At 37.2% G+C, this 22931-nt stretch overlaps 1 protein-coding gene across 4 annotated transcripts in view; it reads left to right on the forward strand.

Annotated features, from left to right (window-relative positions):
• Positions 1 to 22931, forward strand: part of KIAA2026 (KIAA2026 ortholog) — a 59198-nt gene that overhangs the window by 28631 nt on the left and 7636 nt on the right. For 2 of the 4 annotated variants that reach the window (XM_058166256.1, XM_058166255.1), the window contains exons 2-5: positions 881 to 1081; positions 4848 to 6238; positions 15110 to 15186; positions 17752 to 17841. In XM_058166256.1, the coding sequence (XP_058022239.1) occupies positions 881 to 1081; positions 4848 to 6238; positions 15110 to 15186; positions 17752 to 17841 (1759 nt within the window). Of the gene's footprint in view, positions 1 to 39; positions 137 to 880; positions 1082 to 4847; positions 6239 to 15109; positions 15187 to 17751; positions 17842 to 22931 lie in introns of all 4 variants that reach the window. The other 2 variants (XM_058166258.1, XM_058166257.1) reach the window with 2 other exon arrangements.

Raw genomic sequence — 22931 nt, forward strand, 5'->3', positions numbered from 1 at the left:
TTGATATGTCACCCTCTCTTGCTCTCTTCAATTTTGTAGTGTGCTTTGCACAACTGTGAGCTATCATGGCATATAAAACAAACCATAGTTGCCACAAAAGCAGAACTGGAAGCCACAAATGGTGTGAGCCATATGGGTAATAATCTTTATAAAGCATGTTCTCATAAAAAATCAATTAGATGTTTACTGGTTGAGAATAGAAATGTTTGCTTTTAACATTTCTGATTTTTATAGAAACACTATTATAGTAGAGAGGAAGCAGTCACAATTTCAAATGCTGCATTCTTACTAAGTACCCTCAAAGTACATTGTGCTGGTGATAATGCTTTACTTCTATAACTTAATTATTTAACCTGGGGAGATTTTGGAGGGAAGAAGTACAAATGAGAAGATGAAAATATAAGCAAGTGTAATTAAAGGTAATACTTGAAAATTCAGTAGGACTTAATCCAGATAATCATATATCTGTGCATATATAGACTGTACAGATATATAGGACAGTATTTTAAATGTAAGGAGTAGTTTGAGTATTTGCTCACAAAAGAAATACTGAAGATACGTGATCAAGTGATTCTACACCAATATTTATCCCATTCCAGAGTCTCTTATTTTTCCTTGAAGTTTTATTAGTCAAATATGTTAATGGAAGGTGATATTAAATAAAATCCAGGTTACTGTTTTAGAGACAAAATTGTTACAGAGCATATGATGACACAAAGCGCATAGTGAAGAGCATATTTTGCTATCAGAATACATGTCAGAATAACACTTGGAGAGTAGTCTAATTGAGCTGCCTTTGTAAATGTGAAAAAGTGTAGTTGCTGGATTACTGCTGCTCGGGAAAAACATTCTTGTGCATTTGTTTGATTTTTCTTTCAAGGCATTTAAGAGAGAAGACAGCAATAGCAGTAACATCTAAAGGGTTCTATGGGCTGGAAGATGAGAAGGGAACAGCTTGTACTTCAACAAGGCGTCGTTCTACACCCCGCAGTTTAGCAGGCTTGACTACAGGCGTGTTTGAATCCGTAATGGTTCAGGTTCTGAGACAGGAAGAACAACTGAAAGCAAAAGAAGAAAAGAGGTAAACGGCAAAAGTGGAATGTGTTTAGCTATTCTTTCTTTATTTTGTCCCTCCAGGCTTTGTCTCTTAAAAGATTAAACATTTCACTTGCCCCTCATTTCTGGTTCAAAACGGATTTCCAAAAGAAATCTAAATAGTTAACAGATAAGTATGCCGTTGTATCTTTTCTTAGAAAAATAAGACTTTTTTGGAACCAAAATATATGAAATACACTTTTATATTTCAAGAATTAAAAACTCCTCTAGGACTACAGAATAAAAAAAATCAATCATTTTCTTGTGGGTAGCATTCAGTTGTGTCTAGATATTGGTAGACGGGTACTTGTTGAGAGAACATCTACCCAGTCTCTCTTCACTGCATGTCTCCCAATCAGCTTTCAGAAGTTCATGGGAGGATGCAGGAGAAAGGAAGGCACCAAGATGTCTACTCACATAATAGTGGTAGTAGCCTTGACTGTTCATTTCATTAGTAACCTGCTTTGGGACAAAAAAAATGTATTTTTTTTAAATTAGAAAACCATTTGATAGCAAAGCATCTCAAAGCATTTCATTTTTAGGGGGGTGGTTTAATTTAGACATTAGCTCAAATATCAACATAGTTAACATTTCTCCCATTTATTTTACATGATTAATAGTTTACAATTAAGTTTAATGTAGCATTGATATATGGGGTTATATAAAATCAGGAGGAAGGTGAAAAAGCAGCCTCAAGAAGAAGGAAACTATTAATTTGTAGTAGTCTGTAGAGCAGCTTGGCTTGGAAAGCTTGTACTATTAATCAACATTAGGTTTCAGGAAAGATTCTCTTTTGAATTATGAAAATTTATTTTGGCATGTAGGGTTATCTTAGTTGATGGCAAAAGTTTCTATTTTTATAAAGTAAGAGGTATATAAATCTAAGTAAAGGGATAGATCTTCAATTTTATTGATAAATAAATTTTTATTTTTGTAAAGAATGTAATATTTTTATAAATCTTCCTCTGCAACAAGAGGAGATAAAACTACAATTCTTGTCTTTAGTCTGTACCATTGTTCTAAAACACATCATACTGCACCATTCCTTCATTTTGATAACTTCTTTATTTCTGAATTTCTGGAGTTCAAAAGTTTTCTTATATTGAGATAGGAAATCTGTAGGTATCTTTTGTTTTTTAGCTTGATGACAGATGGAAAACTTGTAAATTTTTGGACAAAATTCTATCAGGAATTGAATTCGTTTATTAAATCTACCTAATTGGTCAATTATTAGTAATCACTTTAGATTCCCAGTCCCATAGATGCACATTAAGTACCTTGATAGCCCAAAGTATTTGTTAGGAGATATTTAATATTTGATGCATTGATCCCTATCTATAAAGTAAGCAGATTTCTTGTGCATATCTTTGAGAGAGGCACTTCATTCACAAGGAAAGTTTTCTGGAACCATGATGTGATGGCAGACAACAGTTGCTTACAGCTGTTTTCAGACAGAAGATCTTGGTAAGGGTTTTGCCAAATGTTTGAGGAGCTACAACTGCCTTTGAATATGGATCCAGAAAATCGTTCACCTAATCTACAAAAAGTAATTAGTTAATAATGTGAAGTACTCAAATGTTAATACTGGATTTGACATTTAAAATTAATTTCACAAATATATATCTATATCTCTGAATATTTGTTTGTAATTCTAAACTAAACTCTTAATAAAATTCTAAATTTTATTAAGCTAGCTTCAATTTTTGCTGTTAAAGGACATTTCCAAGATGGCCTCATCCATACAGCACACCAAACCATAAAATGGCTTATATGAGCTCTCCCTCATTGTCCTTTTCAAGCCATGATTTTTGAAGTATTGTATGAACCAGGCACTTGTGGCTTACTAAATGAACCATGACTTAGGATAATGTCTGAATCCAGTTAATATTAATTCTTTTATGTTTGTATTTCTCTTCATCATTTAATTATTAGTAACTTTCACTGAATTAGTCTCTATATATGTGAGTCTAATACCCATCATCCTCTATGTGATTGAGGAGCATATTCATTATAGATGAGTCAAATATATCTGTGAACAGAATAACTAGTGTTTGGCTATGTATTATTATTGCATACAGTTTAGAGAATTGTCAATACCTCAGTTTAAACAAAGCACTTTGATTTGTAAATCCAGTCATTTTTAAGACAAAAGCATATCAGTATAATCAAGTAGTGATATATGAACCAAGCTAAGGTAGTTTTAAATATACAAAATACCGTTTTCTTGTTTGATACTGCATATGCAATCTTGAACCAGTCCACATAATTATTCCAAGGATGAAACCATGGAAGCTTTGTTTGTGTCTCAAACTTTCTAGAATTCATGAAAAAAGAACCGCTCGATTAACAGTCTCCCTAAATTTTCGTCAAGAGCAGGAGAGCTCTCATTCTTTACAGAATAAAATTATGTACAGAACATACTGGGATTTTTCCTTGAATTTGTTTAGCAAAAGCTGTGATCTAGAGGTAGCATACATACAATTAATGTTATAGTTTATACCCAATCAGCTCTGAGATTCACTGAAGCATAGAATGTAATGGACAGTACTTGCAACAATAGTTAACTGCTGCAATGCTTATGAGTTGAGGATCTTTTTTCTTATATTGAAATTAACATGTTGCAGAAAGAAGACAAAGAATTGATATTGGCCAAGTGACTTATTATTAGGACTCTAATGTAATTGAAACAGATACCATATAGCTTGTACAATGGGTGAAATATAAAATAAACTGAAGGTATGCAATTAGAGTCAGTTGCAGACAACATAAGATTTAGTATTCAGTAGTCTGAAATTTAAAAAATTATTTGATAATATATTGGGAATATGGATTGTGGCAAAGTTAAGTATTGTGATTTAAAATGTATATTGACATATTTATCAATATGGTGGTCTTTATAAATGAAGAAACCTTTAATAGGATTTAAAGTGTATTCCTTTAGAACTTGAGTCCCAAAAGTACAAGGGTAGAAATAGCAGGGCTTTCCCACGCTTCGTCTGCTTACAGTTAATCTCCTTAAAAGAAAAGACTTGGATAAAAGCCAGGAGGCTATAGCAGGTGGGATTACGTGGACTGCAGCAGGTGGAACTATACTGTATGGGCAAGTGTTCTGAGAAAGTGTTTTTCCTTTACATAGAATACTGTGGGATCTCAGTATTTAGTCTTGATAATGATAAAAAACTAGAAGTAGAGTCCTGTTCTGTGCATGAGTGTGGTATGATTTCAATACAATTAATTTGAGGCACTAGTAATTGTTATATTATGTTTCTCATATTATGCAATATTATATATTATAAATAACAAGATTTTGCTAGTATTTAGTTCATCAAATGATCACTAAACACAGGCACCATAACAGACTTTTTTTGTTTTTGTTTTTTGGATGCACTGAGTGCAAATGTCTGCTGTTATAATATTTTATCTTTATACTACATCATGCTATAAGCATTAATAGCAAAATAAAATGTGAGGGTTAATGTATCTTAGGCGTCAAAATATGCTGCATCAGTACCTCTAGGTGCTACATTACAAAACTTGTTCTAGTTGAAGGATAACTCAGTATCCAGTGGCAATAAGACAATAAAATATCCAAACTAAACCAGGTTGCTTTTTTGGTGGATTTTGTATTACAGAAGTATTGAATTATCCAAGACTCAGTCAAAATCTTAGTTATGCTACTATAAAGTTTCTTTTGCTTTTATGTACAAACTATTTTCCATTCCTTTTTTAATATTAAACCTGATTTTTTTTAGACTTCGAGAACAAGAAAGAAAAGAGGCAGAAGAAGCTAGTCAAAAAGAAGTAGAAGAATGGGAGAAGTCTCTTCTGTCTCAAGCAGCACCTACTCAAATGGAAAACATGTGGGAAATTCCAGCTATTGGCCATTTTCTTTGTTTAGCACAACATATTTTAAATTTGCCTGAAATAGTATTTTATGAATTGGAACGCTGTCTTTTGATGCCTCAGTGTAGTCCATTTTTGTCTAAAATAATGACTTCTTTGTTAAGTCCTCCCCATCGAAGATCTACTTTGCATCGAAGACCAAGTTTACCTTACAGGACTTGGGAAGCAGCACTTAGACAGAAAGTACAACAGTGGTATACAGTGGTTGGGCAAACTGATAATCCAGACAGTTGTGCAGAAAAACTTGGCCTCTGTCCTCAGTTTTTCAAAGTTCTTGGAGAAGTCAATCCTTTGGAGGAAAAACCATTTCATGATCTTCCATTTTGTCAGAAGGTATGGTTGCTTAAAGGCCTCTGCGACTTCGTATATGAAACTCAAAAGGATGTACAGGATGCAGTGCTTGGTCAACCTATTCATGAGTGCAGGGAAGTGATTCTGGGTTATGATTACTTAGAACATGCCTATGTTCACTTCCCACAATTCTGTGGTGCAGACGTACGGATTTATAAGCAAAAGCCTTTTCATGCCCCTGAATTTCCCATTCCTCCAATTAAAGTAAAAAGAGTACCACGCATTAAACTGGAGAAGGTGAAATGCGAGTATGGCACCAAAAGCAATGGGGAAATTAGATTTGATGCTAAAGAGATGTTGCCCCATGCAAAACAAGAACCTGGAAAAAATCTTTGCTTGGCAAAGGTTCACTTGAATCTCTTGAATGTTATACCAGAACCTGAAATTAAATATAATTGCGAAGAAAAACCACATAAGGATTGTGACTTTATAAAAGATTGCTGTAAAGAAAATCAAGATAAAGGCATTGTTTCAGAAGATGGTTTGGGGGAACCTCTTAGCCCAGGAGAAATCAGGATTTTAGAAAACAAAGAAAAATATGGTGAATCTTCAGTTGTCAAACTTGAGGAAATCCCATTAAAAGAAAACACACTTAAAACATGCCAGATGCATGTGAATGGTAATCAGACTGACAATGCAGACTTTAATTGTCACAAAGTTGCTAAAGAAGTGACTTCAAAGAATTCGGTAGAACAGAAAACACTAATGTTTAGTAACATAAGAGCAAAGAAGAAGAAGAAGAAGAAAAAGAAATTGAAAGATATTTTGAATGAAAGCCTTCAGAGAAAACGTGAGATTCATCTCCACTCATTAAAATCTTATAAGCCTGAGATCCAAAATAAATTACTCATGATAAAAAAGAAAGCCAAACACAAGAAGCACAAATCTGGTAAGATGACTTGAACAAAGGAACAGGGGGAAATAATTTTTCTGGTTGTTTTTTTATTTAAACATTTAATGTTGGCACTAAAATTGTTCTGAGTTTGACTTTCTTTCCAACCTAGACTGTACAGGTAGCATCCCTCCACACACACAGGAGAGATGAACTCCTCCAAAGGGCTGTAGGAATGGAGTTCAAACTCCAAAGATCTGAACTTTGTTCCTGCAATCATTCAGAGGAGTTCCCTTCTGTACACGGAGGGGAACTGAACTCATCAAGCAGCCTCTTTCGCTCTATCTGCTTAGGATATTGCTTAATGACTGCAAGCAGGAATGCAGGATTGCAGTTGTTGAATGAAGCAGTCACATGGGCATTTCACTTAATGCAGGGGTGAAATGCTCCCGGGTTGGACCGGATCAGTCGATCCGGTAGCGATGGTGGTGGGTGGTTCAGAAAACCGGTAGCAAAAATCCCTGGGCCCCCCACCCATGCCCACCTGGTCGCCTGCTTGCCTGCTTGCCGATTCTTTGAAAAAAATGCTTTTAAAAGGTAAAAAAAGGCTCTGACGATCACAGCTTAGCTGCGCGATCGTCAGAGCCTTTTTTTTTTTACTTTTAAAGCAGTCGAATAGGTTGTAAAAAAATGCTTTAAAAAGTAAAAAAAAAAAGATCGTGCACCACAGCTGATCACACACACACACACCGCTGTTCTACTTACCCCGTGCCTCCTTTTGGCATGCACTGTGCGCGCGCGCATCTCGCATGTGGTGCACACTGCACATGTGCGCACGCATGTACAACCAGCAGACCAGTAGTAAACCAGTTCAGATTTCACCACTGACTTAATGTCAGTTTCTCTCAACAACTGAGATTCTGGTCCCAATTGTGGTCATAAATTGAAGACTAATTATATTAAACTTGCAGATTATTTGTATTTTACAAAATTAGTGTCATTAGTACTAAATAGGCTATTAATGTTTCTTCCCCAGTGTTGAATTCATCTTCCAATCCAGCTTCCTTCAATATATATACTACATATAAGTTGAAAAAATAAGGAAAGGGTATGCAACCTTCTCTCACTCCTTTGCCAATCTGGGGCCAGTCTTTTTTGCTATATTCCATCAAAACTGTGGTTTCCTGACCTGTGTATAGGTTTTGCATGAGGAAACGGATATATTCTAGAATTCCCATTTTTAAACATTCTATAGCTTGACATGATCAAAATAATCAAAGGTCTTTCTGTAATCAATAAAATATATAATTTTTTTCTATTCTATGACTGTCTTAATTAACTAGAGCACATTAGGAATAATGTCTTATATTCCAGCCTTTTATGAAATCAGGTTGCATATCTGACCCTTTTCATACAGGATTCTAATTTGCATTGGATGACCCGAAGGCTTATCTTGCTAGCATGTGAAATTAAGAATACTTTATGATAGTTTGCAGAGTCTATTACATTTTCTTTCTTTGCTATTAAAATATAGGTTGACCTTTTCCAATCTGTTGGCCACTGTGTATTCTCACAACATACTATATTTGTTGGCCTACTTTGACTAGAATCCTTTCTGATTCTTCTTCTGTTGCTTGTCATATTTTTGAATATATTCATTCTATTTCTGCAATCTTCTGATTTGGCAATGACCAGAGTATACTGATCTCACTAGTGATCTTCTGATACTAGAGGTTTTTAAAAATTGGGAATGTCTTCCAAGGTATATTGGATATTGATAACTGTACTTTACAGAATTACAATATACTCCTTTTATATTTGTTTGATCTTTGAATCAGTTACTATCAGTTGAATAAATTACTATCTTCCATTGGCATCCTTTAGCATTCCAATTCAAAGTTGGTACCTATTTCTCAATGCAGTGATGTTTTGGAAGACTTTGCTTGCTTTTCTATGGTTCCATTTTCAATGTCTTTACAGATGTCACAATACTGCTTTATATCTCTTCTGACAGCTTTCTGAAATTCTTTGTCAAATTCCGTCCTGAGATCTTTGTCTTTCTTGGCTTTAGCTTCTCTTCTCTTCTCTTCTTGGCAATTTCCACTATGCATTCTGAGATTTGCTTTTTTCTTTTCTTTAATCTTATGCACTCTTTTTACATAAATCTTTAAGAGCTTTTTTTAGTTCATTCCAAAGTTTATTTATGGAGATTCTCAGTCATCTAGGTCATGGTTATCTGGACTTTCTTGTTTTTCTTTGAAGAAGTTTCATTTCTCATCCAAAAAACTTCTTCAGCTCTGACTAGATGGTGGGGAATGAAAGAATTACACCGTCCTTTCAGCAGTTCCAAGAAGGCTTCATACCCATTTGCAGGTAACCCTAAGGATACAGATAAACCTCCAAATGGCCTCAGTGACTTTCTAAAAGAATGCAAATGACCAGCTGTCTGCAAGGAATATAAATGTTTTCATTCCCCACCATTCAGTCAGAACTGAAGAAGCTTCTTGGTTGAGAAGTGAAACATCTTCAAAGAAAAACTAAGTACAGTTGCCTCTTGAAAAGGCACCGTTGGGATGGAAAGTGGTTGGATTTTTTCTTCCAATTTAATTTAATCTGAAAGATGTTCATGAGCAATTAGTGAAGTATTCCATAGTCAGACCTTGGCCATATCTTTATTTTTATAAAGGAACTCTTCCACCTCCTTGTACCAATAATGTAGTCAATTTGATTCCTATGTACTCTCTCTGATGATTTAAATCTCATTTTGATTATTTGAAGGCTGTATTGGCAATGAATAAATCACTGGATTGGCAGAAATTAATGTTTTCTCCTGCTTTATTTTGGTTTCCTTGGCCATACAGTCAGCTACATTTTCCTCCTTAGGAAAGGAGGAAATCTTCCAAGATTGGCGCTCTAATCTCCATACACAGGTAGCATACCTTGCTTACAGTTCTGTCAGTTTCAAACTGAATCTGATCATAAAATTCATCAATTTCTTGTTCTGCATCAGTGGTTGGAGCATAAACTTGGATAATCATATTAAATGGTTACTTTTCAACGTTTATTTGGTATATATTTTTTAAAAAATAATCCCACCTTTTATTATTTTTATGAATAACTCAAGGTGGTGAATATGTGAAATACACTTTTTCCTCCTATTTTCCTCATATCAACATTCCTGTGAGATGGGTTGGGCTGAGAGAATGACTGATCCAAACTCACCCAACTTGCTTTCATCCTTAGGTAGACTAAAATTCATAATTTCCTAGTTTCTACCCTGGTACCTTAACCACTAGATCATTTGGTCATTAATTGTATTGTAGTCAAGTATTGTTCTTACTATACTCTTCCTAAAAGTGAAAGCAAAATCATTCCAATTTCTTTTTGTGTCTTGTTGTGCTGTTCCGCTCACTCACACATACATGTAACTGATTTAATGGATTTGTTAATATTCCCCAACAATTTCACCAAAACCTCAGAACTGTCCCAATTAAGTCCAGCCACGAGCAGACCAGGGTTAGTCTACAGAACAAGGTCCCAATAGTCCACAAAGCACTTGAAAGTTGCTCAAACAAAATAACCACCAGACAAACTTAAATCCACCAGGCAAAACTTAAATCCACATACAGGAGAGCTCACAAGGCAAGAAAAGTCCAGAGTCTCCAAGGCACGATTCAGTTCCAAACATGGGGTCAATCCAGAGTGAAGCAGGGATTATGACAACCAGACACACAGCTAGAAAACAAACACGTTCCCAGCAACGCCTCCATCCGTCTGCTGTGATAAATAGCCAGCTTCCAGTGCAGCCCATCAAGACGGGCGGGGCTTTCTCTTCTCGAATAGTCTGGCTGACCTTCTCTTCTCCTGCCTTTTCTCTGCCCTGGATCAGGTATAGAAGGCAGTTCCACCTCTTTGCTGGCTGTCTGCCACTGCAAGCTTTCCCCAGCTGGAGCCTCAGCCAAATCCCTTCCGGACAGCCATTCAGAACCATCAATCAATCCAGTTCCTGATATGCCAGGAATTGGCTCATCCTCCCAAGCGGACATCTGAGGAAATATCTGGAAAACATCATATTTGAGGAGTAAACAGTGCAGGGGTGAAATGCTCCCGGTTCGCACCAGCTCCCCCGATTAGGTAGCGATGGCAGCTGCTGGTTCGGAGGACCGGCAGCAAAAATCCCTGGCCCCGCCCCCCTGCCTCTGCTGAGCCGCACCATCAGCAGAGGTTTGGTTTTTTTACTTTTAAAAGTTTTTCTTCAGCTGAAACATGCCTTGAAAAGTAAAAAAAACAAAACCTCTGATGATCGCGGGGCTGAGCAGAGATCATCAGAACACTTTAAAAGTTTTTTTTAAAAAACCCTCTTCAGCCGAAGGGGAAAAGAAAAAAGAAAAAAACCCGAGGTTTTAAAGCCTCCTCTGGCGATCCCAGAGGAGTTTCCTGATCCTCACAGGTTTTTAAACTCACTTTTTAACAGCCCCCACTTACAAGAGCCCCCACCCAAGCCCAGCCAATTCTCCCTCCTCACTTACCTATAATTACTGCTCTTTTGGGCTGGCAACAGCATGCTTTCTTCAGCTACTGAAGAAAAAAAAAAAGCTTGCTTTGACTTCCTGCTTTGCTGGCTGAGGAACTCTGGGATTTGAAGTCCACAATAAAATAAAATAAAATAATAAAATAAAATATTTGTGCAGCTTTCTGAGATTTGAGGTGTTTCTGTAGTGTTTCACTCTAACTACCCAAACAACAAAATCTCAGAAAGCTGTATATGGCATTTTGTGAGTGTGTGTGAGTTGTGTGTGTGTAAAGTGTGAAAGTTGGTTTTTGATACCTCTTATTGTTTTTTATACTTTGTTTATTATTTTTATTATTTATTGTTATTGGCCATGCCCACTCAGTCATCTGACCACCAAGCCACGCCCACCAATTAAGCCACGCCCACAGAACCGGTAGGGAAAATTTTTAGATTTTACCCCTGAAACAGTGTGATCTTTTGACTGAAAATATCTGACAGCCTTAACAGTAAACCAGATAGGAACCATCACCTGAGAAACTAAGGAGGGTCCCTTCTGGCCTCTTGCCCTATCTACTAGTCAGCTCTCTCTTATCTATGTTCCCTAGGCAGAAAGTCTTTGCGTCTTCTCCCAGGGTCTTTCCCACATGCCTACAGAGTACAATTCCAATTCATTCTATTTACTAATACCTAAGATAGCAATGTGTTGCTGTTTCATTTCATATTTCTCTGTTCTGAGCTTGTTCATGCTTCTTACGTTCCATATTTCCTTTGTAATTCTGTCTTTGCAGCTTTGGACTTCCTTTCTAACCTTTCATGGCAATATCAGCAACTAGACTTTCTTAAGGTTTTAAGGTAGCTACATTATAAACACCATTAAAATGCTGAAAGATCCTCAACTCTTCCTCAGTACTACGTTGAATGCCATCTGACCTAAGGGGCTCATCATTTGCCAATGTATCATCAATTACTTTATATTGTTTATTCACTCCCAGTGTTCTTCATTCATCTACCACCATGCTGAGGTAGCACAGCAGACATTCCAGGGGAAAGAACCAACAGAGTGCTCAGAGTTACCTCAAACTGAAATGAATAGCATATAACAGAATATAGTTACCACAGTAACCTCAAACTGTGAAATGAATAGCATATAACAGAATAACAGAGTTGGAAGGGACTTTGGAGGTCTTCTAGTCCAACCCCTTACTCAGGCAGGAAGCCCTATACCATTTTAGGCAAATGGCTGTCCAATCTCTTCTTAAAACTTCCAGTGTTGGAGCACTCACAGCTTCTGGAGGTGAGTCGTTCTGCTGATTAATTGTTCTAACTATCAGGAAATCATAAATTAAATTAAATAAATGAATAACTTATGGTCTCTCTGGCCCCTCTTTTAAGAACTGCCTTTAAAAGTAAAACAATTTCTTCAATATTTGAATATCATTCTTTTTAAAACTTCCCCATTATGGTCATAAAAAGTGTTCTAGTCCTTTTGCAGCAATGTAAACATCAATGCATTGCTTCTATTCATCATTCAAATAATGTATTAGGTGTTCAGATCCATGTTTCTGAGCCATTGATACATTAAACTTAGCTCAAATGATTAAAATTAAGCAAAATTCAACTATTTTGAGTCCTGCTCTGCATGAGCTTTACTTCCAGTTTCATAATGGCAGAAATTCTATAAAATTTTTGAGTTCCCTATCTGGCCCCTAAATATTGAGATTGAGATATGTTTTCTGATAGATATGATTGCCTGGTTGGTTTTGCTTAAATTGTGGAATGTAGAAGAAAAAAATTTAAAGAACTCTGTTAAGTTTTGCTTATTCATGTTCTCAAAACACTCATATGGAAAAGTTTATTTTAAAACAATACCGTTAATCGGACATTAGTGAGCTTGACCTTCAGTAAATTCAAGATCAGAGGGTAACTTATTCATTCTATTCTATCAATCAAATAGGTCATAAAAGGAATATATTCATTGCAATTTGAACACCTTTAATTTATATTATATAAGAATATTATATTGTATCATTTCTACATGACTTTTGACACCTAATAGAAAAAAATATAAATGCTTTTTTTTGGTCATTCATTTGTTTGTAAGAATTTACTGTCTCATCTTTGAAGATACAGGTTTATAGGATATCAGATATATGAAATAGGTAATAGAGGGGAAAGTATAAAATACTCCAGCCAAACTGACTGTTTATTACCAAAATCAAACAGTAAGAAGACCTTGCAATAAAATGTTAACAATGTGAGATGTTTTTAGTTAGTGGTATTCCAGTGTTTCTTGATGTATACTCTGGGAACAGCAGTATTTCATTAAAAAAGTTGGAAGTGTGCACTGAACGTTCATAAAAATACTTAATCTTTATACACATGATCCCACACTACTGGCAAATTGCTGGGGGAAATTTTGATTTATCACTTTGATCAGCACTGGGTGCCTCAAGCAAGGAAATTGCAATGCCCATCTCAATTCATAAAGCAAATGTAACTGTTTCCTCCACTCAAGCAAAATTCCCTTTTCTGATCACAAAGCAATTGGAAGTAGAGGCAGAGCAAGAAGACAGAAATCTGTCTCTCCAAGCGAGATTGCACCAAGCATGTTTCCAGTCACAGTTTCAGTAGTCGTACAGTTTTTTAAAATTAATAGATTTCTGTTAGTATTCCATAGTCTTGAAAAGTTTAAAAATATCAACCTACTCTGTCCCCAATCCTGCATTGTGTTTGATTTTCTTTGTTGTCTAACAATCAACATTCCTTGAGTACTAAGTGCACTGAGGTTTTGCAAACATGGGATTTTTCCGTGCTTGCTGATAATTTTCTGGTCTCCATCAGTTTGACTGCATGATGTTTAGTATAGAGGCAGCTGTATTCACTATTTACTTAAATATCAAGAATGGGTAGAAAATGTATTCACTAGAATAGCAACTAAGTAGATCAAGAAGAGGCAGCCTGAGGTCCTCCAGATATAATCCTAATGACAAGGAATTTTGAAAGTTGTAGGGTAAAGTATCTGGAAGACATGAAGATATTTTCCTTTTCTATCTCTTTTCAGAAATAAAATTACCACCAACTTAATCTCCCACATCAAGTCTAGCCTATAATACTCAACAGCTGTCCAATCTGAATCCAAATACAATAGTCTGCATAATATAGGTGATCCTCGATTTACAATAGTTTATTTAGTGACCGTTTGAAGTTACAACGGCACTGAAAAAAGTGAGTTATAACCATTTTTCACACATACGACCCCCTGGTTACGTCATCAAAATTCAGACACTTGGCAACTGGTTCTTATTTATGATGGCTGCAGTGTCCCAGGGTCATGTGATCACCTTTTGTGATTTTCGGACAAGCAAAGGCAGTGAGGAAGCCAAATTCACTTAACAACCTATTCCTAACTGAAAAACTGCAGAGATTCACAACTGTGGCAAGAAAGGTCGTAAAATGGAGCAAAACTCACTTAACGGTCTCACTTAGCAACAGAAATTTGGGACTCAGTTATCAGAAGTCAAGGACTACCTGTATTTATGGTTCAGATTGTGATCTTAAATGTCAATGTTAGTTATTACTTCTAAGGGTAATTAGGATTTTCTGCTCCTATCTACTTTGAATATTCCTGATGCGGGAGATGTTGATTTCTTTAAAACTTTAGGCCTGAATTCTGTCAGATAAGATGTGAATTGTTTATATAAGTACAGAAGAAGAAGAGAAATGACATATTATATGAGAGAAGCCGAGAATATTGGTTTTCAAAAAATTAATTTTTAAGGGATCCTTCAATATAAATCCAACATTACTAGAATATTACTAGTCTGAAAAGAATAAAAGAGTGATTTTTTAAATTCAAATCTTGAATTTGAATGAAAGTCTTATACAAAGCCTTACAATATTACCGTATATACTCGAATATAAGCCGATCCGAGTATAAGCCGAGGTCCCCAATTTTACCCCAAAAACTGGGGTAAACTGGGGACTCGAGTATAAGCCGAGGGTGGGAAATGAGGCACCTACCGGTTGGGGAAACCCTCCCTCCCTCAGCTGAGAAGGCTGGCGGCCCCGCCCGCCTCTCACTGCACCGGCAGGGCTTCCGTCCGTAAAATGTGAAAAAGAAGAAAAAAAACTCGAGTATAAGCCGTATATACTCGAGTATAAGCCGAGGCTTAAAAAACAAAAACTCGAGTATAAGCCGTATAGACCCGAGTATAAGCCGAGGGGACGTTTTTCAGCACAAAAAATGTGCTGAAAAACTCGGCTTATACTCGAGTATATACGGTAGTTGCCTGCAGAGTTACTATGACTGACATGTTCTTGATTTCTACAAACTGTTGCAAATTAATTTTCAAGTCCATATTTTTACACATATGAATTTATATAGTTACGTTGCAAATCTTTTTCCCCCTTTAAAGGAAAGAAATCCATATCTAAAAAAGCAGTTACAAAGAAAAGGAAATCTATTACAAAGCCTATTGTCCCAGAATTCCAGGTAATACCTTTTGGGTTTTATTTGGTTCAATAAATGATTTGAAAGCTTGTAACTTCTACAGTGACTGGTTAATATCTCCCTCACTCAAAATAATACTTAAATTAACATTACCAAATTAATAATAATCAAAAGAATTTGTCCTGAAGTAATCATATAATATTTTATCTAGATTATAGAGATTTTTCTGAATTGCATTGGTTAGGATCCAGTGACCCGTGCATGTAACGATAATCTGAGAATTGGTCTCAGAGGAAGATTATATGGAAGAGAATATTTGTAGCTCAGGGTTGAGCTGTGGAAACCTTGATACTGTCCAAGGTTGATTGTTTACTTGTACATGTTTCATTACAAACCAGATACAGTGCTACAAAGAAATGGGATTTGCTCTCATTTTATATGCTAGTGGTACATCCATGAACACCAACTCCCAGTCAGAGCGCATGATGAAAACTCTTAACTCCTTAAAACTCCTTAACCATAACTTCAACTGGGGAACTGTGAACATCCTAGACCAAGCCAAGTCCAAAACTGCTAGAGAATTTCTGGAATCCTGGCACTGAGACAAATCAACCATCAACAGGCACTTAGAGATAAACAATATCTAAGTAGCATTCAACAAGACAATCAAAAAGCCAAAAAGGAATCACTAAAACCAAAACAGTTCCTTACCAGCAATCAACATGCAGATGAGCAGAGATTAACACCAAGTTTAACACTAAATCAAAGATAAAAAAGTAAATAATATCCTAATCAAGAAACTATCAACTCAGATAAGTAACCTAAACAGTAAACAACAACTCAATCAAGAAACCACCAAGACAACTCCCACCAACACTGTCAGGGCAAGTGTCGTGTCCCACTCCTCCTCTGATGGCCGGGTCGGGGAAGTCCGTATCAAGCGTGGCTGCAAAGCCTCTGCAGCTTTGCCAAAGTTCTGTCAGAGTTCTCAGGGCAGGCAGGAGACCAGGATGTGACTTCAGCAATCCAAGTTAGACTTTGCCTGACTCAAAGAATGCCAGAAAGCAGATCCTTTATATAGGCCATTGGGTGTGGCTCCATGACTCAGCACTTATCCAGGCCTGCCCCTCCCTTCCTTTTGCTGACGTCGCCTCTCCACTCTCCGGAAGCGTGGGTCCCTCCAGCTGTCGGCAATTCCAGCTCGTGACTGGCTTCACACTCCCCAGGCTCACATGCTGTGGGGGAGGGGCCCAGCTGCTCCGTTTGTCCGGGCATGGTGCCAGGACTGGGGGCTGGAGGCATGCCAGGACATTCTTCTGTACTATCAGTGTCTGGCAGGAGATGAGAGGGGCCCGGCTGCGGAGAGGGGGGCGAGCGAGGCACAACAGCAAGCCACTAGTATGGTATATAAAGAGAGCAAACCCTACTCTCTTTTTAGCACTGATGATGTTGCCTATTAGGGTGGTAAAACATCTACAAGAAAACAACCAAGCTCAGACAGCACCAAGGACCCCACAGTGTATTATGTATTCAGTATTTATTACATATATTGATGGAATGGTCGTTTTCCAACTATGAATCCCTATATAATAATTTGGGGACCACAAGCCAGGTAGTGACGCAACTGAGATATTCTGGTCTGGTTTAAAAATAGCTGGTTGGAGTCTTTGGTAGTAGGCTAAATAAATTTAAATAAATAAATAAATTCACTCCCTTGTGTGTATGTATAATAGGAATGGAAGGATTCTGCCATTCCCACATATGTTCCCTATAGAAGAGGGATCAGAATTGGACTATTTGAAAATATTTTATAGTTACAGTAGAATTGGAAGGCCTCTGAGATGCAGAATAACAACCACTCATATTCTTAAAATCCCTCCAAACCTAAAAAATTACATCAATATTTTTTTTCATTTTACTGCTGGCTTTCAGCATCATTAGGGACAATATGTAGCACAAAGTCTGCCCACCCCTTTTTATGGAACCCAAATGGCATCAAAACTTAACAAAAATGCAGATATACTTCAGGGGAAGAACTCATATGAGCAGATCAATGATAGCAGAGAATGTTCAGTGGAATCAAAACCTAACTAGTGCTATTTGCAACATATATTCAATTATTTTGTAAATAATTGAGTGCAGTAATACCGTATATACTCGAATATAAGCCGATCCGAGTATAAGCCGAGGTCCCCAATTTTACCCCAAAAACTGGGGTAAACTGGGGACTCGAGTATAAGCCGAGGGTGGGAAATGAGGCACCTACCGGTTGAAACCTCCTCCTCAGCTGAGAAGGCTGGCGGCTCCCCCGCCCCCCCCTCCCACTGCACCGGCAGGGCTTCCCCGCACCGTCCGGTAAAATGTGAAAAAAAGAAAAAAAAAAAAACTCGAGTATAAGCCGTATATACTCGAGTATAAGCCGAGGGGCTTAAAAAAAAAACTGAGTATAAGTCAGAGACCCGAGTATAAGCCGAGGGGACGTTTTTCAGCACAAAAAACGTGCTGAAAAACTCGGCTTATACTCGAGTATATACGGTACTTATTTTCTAATAAATTGTGCTGCATGTCTCTGACTTTTAATAGTTTAACTTTTTTCTCTTATTCCAGCTTATTTGCACTAATCTTGATGAACTCAGGGAATTAATTAGAAAAACTGAGAATGAACTCAAAGATATTGAGCATATTAAAAAGAAATCGGTATGTGTTTTATTTTTTTCTTAATGCATCATATTAAAGCCATTTGTTAAGATCATTTCTTTTATAGATAGCTAATCAGTGGTTTCTCAATTAGATCTGGTGTTTCAACTGTTACTGAACAAAAATTCCTAATGTCTTCTACCATTGAACATATTGACTGGGACAGTGCAACATCTTGAAAGCAACTGACTCCCTAATCTCTATTTTTTTTTTCAATCATGAAAAACTTTAAAAGATTTTAATTAGGACACATTTCCAGTTAATTTAAATGAAAGAAAATATTTGGATACCAGTATTTGAGCATTAACTCTAATTACACCTTATAATGTTACCTTTAGCCAAATAAAATAACTTAGATTTCTATATTGTCTTCCAATCTCCTAACAGAATTATCAAATACTGCCTCCTGAAAGACTTCTGAATAAGAAACATAATTTTATCATTTTAGTACATTATGGAGTTTATCTCATGAAACTAGTGGGAAATTACAGATAGTAATTTCTTAACTTATCCTAAGTTGAGGATAACTTCACTGCAAGGAGCTTAATTTACAATGATTCATTTAATGACCATTCAAAGTTGCAATAGCACTGAAAAAAGTGACTTATGACTGTTTTTCATACCTATGACTGTTGCAGCATCCCCATGGGTCATATAATCAAAATGTGGATGCTTGGCAACTGACTGATATTTATGACGATTGCACTGTCCCAGAATCATGTGATAACTTTTTGCCACCTTCTGACATACAAAGTCAATAGGAAGCCAGATTCACTTAAGAACCGTGTTACTAATTTAACAACTGTAGTGATTCACTTAACTTAACTGGGCCTCTGGTGGCGCAACAGGCTAATGCAGCCTATTATTAAGAGCAACTGCTTGCAATATTGCAGGTTCAAGTCCCACCAGGCCCAAGGTTGACTCAGCCTTCCATCCTTTATAAGGTAGGTAAAATGAGGACCCAGATTGTTGGGGGGCAATAAGTTGACTTTGTATATAGTATACAAATGGATGAAGACTATTGCTTAACACAATGTAAGCCGCCCTGAGTCTTCGGAGAAGGGCGGGATATAAATGCAAAAAAAAAAAAAAAAAAAAAAAAAAAAAAAAAAAACAACCGTGGCCAGAAAGGTTGTAAAATGGGGCAAAATTCACTTAACAAAAGTTTCACTTAGCAAGTAGACAAGACTTCTGCTCAGCCATGTGTTAGAATGTGAGTTAATACTATAGACTAATTCTTGTAAGGTTACTCAGAAGTAAGCATTTTTCTTTCAATAAGATTTACTTCTGTGCAAGTAAACATACAGCTGAAATTCAAATACAGTGATGCTTAAAAAGTTTGTGAACCCTTTTTAATTATCAACATTTTTGCATAAATATGACCTGAAACAATCTGTTCACAGAAGTCCTAAAGCTGGATAAAGAGAAGCCAATTAATACATCCTGCCTGATCATGCTGGCCAGAAACAATTATAGATAAGAGGTTCCTCAGATAGCCAGACTGTACCCCATGAAGTGCTTTGTTAAATGACAATGTTGGCTTCTTGAATAGTACTTGGGAGCCAATTAGTACAGCTTGGAAAGCAATGAACATAAAGTGACATTTCCTTTATTGTCTCTGATGCCACATTCTGGACCACTTGTAGCTTCCAGATGGTTTTCAAGGGCAAGCCATATAGAGCACATTATACAGATGTGACCAAAAGTATTGCAACACTTCACTTTGCCCCAAAGTTTGTCATGAAATAAGTTGAAGACGATAAAGTCAGTGGCCTCCATTTTTATTTCATAGTCCAAGGAACAAAATAGCAGACAACTTAGTGTATTCTTGTAAATAAATAAATGAAAAGGGCATGGCCATTTGGCCATGTTGATAGCAATTCAATTGTGAGCTGATCAGGAATATATTTACCTGCAGGGCTCATTTATCTGACCCTAAGCTACCCTGAACTTAGTGGGTTTTACTTTTGAATATCAATGTAAGATTTTGCCATTAAAATATTTGAACCATATTCTTTAACCTAAATTTAGATTCCTATCATGTAGACTACTGTCCCATCTAGTCCTATAAATATATTCTGGGATGAGATATTTTTTAAAAATACTTTCCTTCATTAGTGAAATCCAGCATGGTAAAGTGTTATGGTGCTAGATTAGGAGCAAGGGAAGTTCCAGCTCTAGTTTTCCCTGTAGCATGAAAATCATCTGGGAGATTTTGAGCAAAGCATTCCCTCTTAGCGGATCAGCGCAGTGGCTGAGTGATTAAGACCCTAGGCTTGTCAGCTAAAAAGTCAGAAGCCCAGGTTCCAGACCTGAGCATCACACGATGGGGTGAGCTCCTGTTCTTGCTGTAGCTTCTGCCAACCTAGCAGTTCAAAAACATGCAAATGTGAGTAAATAATAGGTACTACTTCCATGGGAAGGCCATGCGTGATGCCATGCTGGCCACATAACCATGGAAGTGTCTTCAGACAGTGCTGGCTCAATGGCCTTGAAACAGAGATGAGCAATGACCCCTATAGTTGGCAATCCACAGGGACTTCTTTACCTTCACTTTTTACTTCCTCTTAGCCCTAATCAACATCAGATGCAAAAAGCCATAATGTATTGATAGCTTTGTTGTGAAAACTAAGCGAGTGCACTGCACAAACAAGCAGATTCTGCATACATCAGTTTATATTTGCCAGTAGTAGGCAGACATTTCATTATTGACCATTTATATTTAACAGTATCATAGTCAAGTAGAGAACAGTAGTCACATAATTAAATCACAATTATTTTAATTTACTATAAATGCAGAAATGTCAATACTCCATCTTGAGAATGTCAAAGAATTTGGGTTTAAAAGAAGATAGTTTATTACTCCCCCAACTTTAATTGAAAACTTGTTTTATGGAGTAACAGGTTTGCTAAGCGTCATGAATACATGTGAAAAATAAATTACTTTTTTTTCTGGGCAATAGCAGCATGTTTGAGAATTTAAATAATATTTTGCTCAGGTTCATATTTATGACAACAGTCATCTCCAAATTCTCAGTAAACAAATTGTTTAGGAATTCATCTGGCTATATGAGTAGTGTATGAGATTACATTCATGTTGCATTTGCCAACGTATTTTTCCTACATTTTTTCAAACACATATTCCTGTTTGTATCTTATCAAAATTTCTTTGTTCTAAAATGCTGATAACTGCAAATCAATAATTGGATATGGTAATAATTGGTCCTATAGTTGAGGGGTTCCCAACCCCCGGTCCGTGGACTGGCATTAGGCCAGCATGACAGAAACCAGGCTGAGCAAACAAGAGAAGCCCCCATCAGTGGGATGCAGGCAACACATGAAGCCATGCCCCCTCTGGTCCATGGAAAAACCTTTGTCCACGGAACTGGTCCCTGGTGCCAAAAGGGCTGGGGGCTGCTGCTATAGTTAATGCACTGTTCCAGGATCAGTTGTACAGTAAATGTGTCCTTCCTACGCCTGGACAGCTATTAATGCAACCCCACAAGATTTAATGTTATTATGTTAACCTATTATATACTATAAATTTTGGGAAAGTGTTTGCTAACATATGCTGCCTATTAAACTGTTGTTTCTAACTAAGAATAAGAAGGAAATGCATTCTGGAAAGATAACTTATAAAGTATAGCTATAAGGAATGTTAAGATTAAAGTTAGGTGCCTTATTTTTAAGCTGGCAGTACAAGCCATAAATATTGAACATGGGTTTAAATGAGTCACTGCAGAAAACCTCAATCAAGGGAGAAATTCTGCAAATTCTTGGTCACTTTGCTAGGAATATGCAAGTTAGGACTGAAAGTAGATGAGCAGCTGGAGGGAAGTAAATAGGCCAATTCCACGTTTATCTGATTTTTCCTCCCCATTTAAATATATATTATAAAAAACCACCTCTATCCTGCATATTTAAAGTCTTCGTTAATTTGCACTTTATTGCTTCTTTTCCTTCAACTATCTTTGGACTATCAATAGCAAAGGCAACTGAGCAATGATAGTGCTGTTGTTACAGTAAGAAACTTTTAAAGCAGGGTCTGCAGACCAGTCCCAGTCTGTGACCTGTTGGGAACTGGGCTGCACAAGCACATGACGCTCCATTTGTGCAAGCGGCAGGCATACGCATGAAACCATCGCCTCCCCTGCCTCTGTTCCTGGTCCGTGGAGCTGAAAAGGTTGACGACTACTGTTTTAGAGGAGAACCATTTTTTATCTGGACACATTCCTTCCTCACACAAAGTGAGCTCCACAATCAGAGGAGGACTAAAGAGTGGCAAAAGACAAAAGAATCATCATGTCATTGTAATGCAAACTCCATCCCTTTTATACATGTGTTGTGATATTATATGCGGGTACAGATAGGAGAAGAGAGAATAAGAATAGCCAGTTCAGCAATGATTTAAGGATTTTTCTAGTTCCCTGGGAGCACTAGGCCTGATAGCATAACCAGGTCTTGAAGGCCTTCCAAAATATCAAAAGGGATGAAGCTAATCTAATTTCAGGGGAAGAATGTTCCATAAGGCAGGCACCACAGCAGAGAAGACACACCTTCTGGGACCCACCAAATGTAGATCCCCAGCTGATAGTGTCTGCAGCATGCCTTCTTTGGCAGATCTAATAGAGTGGGCTGATGTAACCAGGGAGACGCAGTCCCTCAGATAGCCCAGTCTCATTCCATGAAAGGTTTTAAAGATCAAAACAAGCACTTTGAATTGGACTTGAAAGCAAACTGGCAGCCCTTGCAGCTCACAGAGCATTTGCTATCCTAGGAGACCGCACCACTGAATTCTGTACCAGCTAAATCTGCCAGGTATTCCTCAAGAGCACCTCCATGGAAAGCTCACTGCAGTCATTAATTTGGAGGTAACCAGGGTATGAGTGACTGTGAGCAGGGCCTGCTGATCCAGGAACAGGCCTAACTGGTGCATTAGATGAAGCTATGGAAAAGCCCTTTTAGCCAGTACTACCTGCTCTTTGACCAAGAGTCATAGTCTAAGAAGAGCCCCAGGTTGTGCACTGTGTTTACCTGTGGCAATGCAGTCCTGTCCAGCACCAGAGATGACACAGTTGTAGAACCAATGA

The sequence above is a fragment of the Ahaetulla prasina genome, chromosome 2 (genome assembly GCF_028640845.1).
Source record: "Ahaetulla prasina isolate Xishuangbanna chromosome 2, ASM2864084v1, whole genome shotgun sequence".
Lineage (NCBI taxonomy): Eukaryota > Metazoa > Chordata > Lepidosauria > Squamata > Colubridae > Ahaetulla > Ahaetulla prasina.